Here is a 3,054-nt window from a genome sequence, read left to right as displayed (position 1 = left end):
ATGGGAGGGGACCCACAGAAACTTGATGACTCTTCCCCGATTGGTAAGTATTCTCACAGGAGCACAGCTAGTGTAGTCATTCATTATGCACCCCATACCCATGACTCGGGGGGAGGGGTCACAAAGGCAATTCAACACTAAAGATTACCTTTAAGCTTCATAAAATCGTTACTCAAGTTTTAACACTTATATATCTCCATCTTTTAGAGATAATGCCTGACTGTCTGTCTGTCTGTCTGTACTCTCAGACTCACCTGTACTCACCCATTTGGTACTAGGTGTTCCTGTACTCACAGACTCACCTGTACTCACCCATTGGGTACTAGGTGTTCCTGTACTCACAGACTCACCTGTACTCACCCATTGGGTGAGTACAGGTGAGACTGTGCGTACACTAGACTGTGCGACACAGTGGTTGCCAGGATCAGGTTGGGTTACCGTTACCTGTGGCAGGTGGCTGCAGGTGACGGGTCTCCCAATCCTGAGCACTCCAGTTGCAAACTCTGTGAGCAGGAACTACGGCATGATCTCCCGCACTACATCACTGAATGCCCAGTTATTAGACCTTTCAGACCAGTTGGCATGAGGTACCTGGAGCTTTGCAATTACTGTATTCACTCTCGTATTCTTGAAGATATCCTCACAGTATACCCAAAATTTGTCAGTGCAGGCTATTAAACACATGGCCCTGTATGACTAACCATCCTGCGAGATGGGGACTTGTATTACCACTGCTGCCTTATTCAATCTTGTGTTGTTGATATCCTCAAAATGCATCCGGAGTCTGCCAGTGCAGACCGCTTACCACATGCCTCTGTATGACTAACCATCCTGTGTGATGGGGATTTTTTAGCATCACCTAGTTAGCTTTTTTGACACACTGTACTCCACTTCATATAGTCTAGGGTAGCTGCACTAATGCACATGTACCTCATATCTTAATAAAAAAAACAAAAAACAAATAAATACTTCCTACACTACCTGACGAAGCCGTCATCTGTTATGCCGATGATATATGCATTGTTGCAAACACCCAAACTAGACTGCAAGCTCTACTGGATTCACTCGCTGCTAAAAGCATTGAATGTGGTCTTGTTATCTCTATAACTAAATCCAGAGTTCTCCATCCCCGAGAGAAAACTCATGTCCCTATAGCTTTCAAGGTCAACAGCCAGAACATTGAGACGTGTGGGCAGCACAAATACCTTGGAGTTGGTATTAACAGTGACATTGTAAATGATCTACACCGTAGGTTAAAAGAAAGACTAAAACCATTGAGAACACTTACTGGTAAGAATATTGGTATCAATATTAAATATGCTAGACTATTCTATATGATGTTTGTTAGATCTCTCGTTGATTATAATGCTCTGCACTTAATTAATTTCCCCTCCTCTGTGTTGGACAAACTTAAAGTAGTACAGAATGAGGCCATGAGGATAATTCTTGGTGCCCCAAGATGCACAAGAATCATCAACATGAGGGAAGAACTAAAGCTTCCAACCATACTAGAGAGAATAATGCAAGTTAACACGACCTTTTGCCTTAAAGTCATGAGAGATCCTACATCTCCTGCATTGCTCAGAGACAAATTATTTAGTGCTGTTAACACCCTTTTGACTGGTGCCGACATACCAACTCACTCCTTTTATGATAATTGGCTGAGCAACAATGCTTACAATCTCATTAAACTTAACATTCCTTTTAAGTGCAATCTACCTGTCTCTGATATTCCTCTTTATCTGTACCCCACCATTCAAGTATCATACACACCTGTCACCAAGAAAGACAATGAGAATCTTGCTCTTCTCAAAGCTGTCACACTCGAAACAATTACTTCCTCCATCGAGAATTTAAGATCTCACGAGCACTGTGTCTACACCGACGGCTCAGTCCAGTCTTCTACTGGACGGACTGCAGCGGCATGTAGGTTTTGTAGAAATAATATTTGCACAAAGACTGTCAGTGTCAGGTTAAACAACTGGCTGACCTCCACACAAGCAGAACTAGCAGCATTACACCTAGCTACCAGAACATTAAAAAACATTGGAGGAGGAATAATATTCTGCGATTCAAAGTCTGCTCTTCAAGCAATCGAAAACTTCTCTTGGAAGATCGACAGCAAGAACCTCATACTCCCAATTATAAATGACCTAATTGATGCACAGAGTAAAGGGTCTCGAATCTCCTTTGTATGGATACCTTCACACATAAATATAACCCATCATAATGAGACAGACATTGCAGCCAAATTAGCGTGTAACAAGTTTGAAGTTGAATTAGATCTAGGTATCCCCATCTCTGCTGTCAAAACTGTATTGGTCCAAACACTCAGATCTGATAAAAAAGAACTTACTGACTTCCAACGACCTGAAAGTACGAGTATAAAAAGCTATGATTTGTTCAGATCTGAAACCTATATCTATGGGCAGCACAAAACGTCCACTAGACTGTGCGACACAGTGGTTGCAAGGATCAGGTTGGGTTACCGTTACCTGTGGCAGGTGGCTGCAGGTGACGGGTCTCCCAATCCTGAGCACTCCAGTTGCAAACTCTGTGAGCAGGAACTACGGCACGATCTCCCGCACTACATCACTGAATGCCCAGTTATTAGACCTTTCAGACCAGTTGGCATGAGGTACCTGGAGCTCTGCAATTACTTTATTCACTCTCGTATTCTTGAAGATATCCTCACAGTGTACCCAAAATTTGCCTGTGCAGGCTACTAAACACATGGCTCTGTATGATTAACCATCCTGCGAGATGGGGACTTGTATTACCACTCCTGTCTTATTCAATCTTGTGTTGATGATATCCTCAAAATGCATCCGGAGTCTGCCAGTGCAGACCGCTTATCACATGCCTCTGTATGACTAACCATCCTGTGTGATGGGGATTTTTAGCATCACGAATTTAGCTCTTTTTTTTGACACACTGTACTCCACTTCAGATAGTCTAGGGTAGCTGCACTAATGCACATGTACCTCGTGTATTAATAAAAAAAATCTAAGAGAGATTTTTAATAATATATGTTGAGAATAGGGAAAGGAAGGG

The 3,054-nt window shown here is 42.5% G+C and overlaps 1 protein-coding gene across 1 annotated transcript in view; it reads left to right on the top strand.

Moving 5' to 3' along the window:
* The window catches only part of LOC138368968 (phospholipid scramblase-like), a 39,811-nt gene continuing 36,757 nt past the window's right edge, over positions 1–3,054 (top strand). The window contains exon 1 of the mRNA XM_069331699.1: positions 1–43. Coding sequence (XP_069187800.1) covers positions 1–43 — 43 coding nt within the window. The remainder of the gene's footprint in view (positions 44–3,054) is intronic.

Source organism: Procambarus clarkii, chromosome 26 (assembly GCF_040958095.1).
Source record: "Procambarus clarkii isolate CNS0578487 chromosome 26, FALCON_Pclarkii_2.0, whole genome shotgun sequence".
Taxonomy (NCBI): domain Eukaryota; kingdom Metazoa; phylum Arthropoda; class Malacostraca; order Decapoda; family Cambaridae; genus Procambarus; species Procambarus clarkii.
The sequence above is the reverse complement of the archived record's forward strand: the minus strand, read 5'-3'. Positions and strand labels throughout refer to the sequence as shown.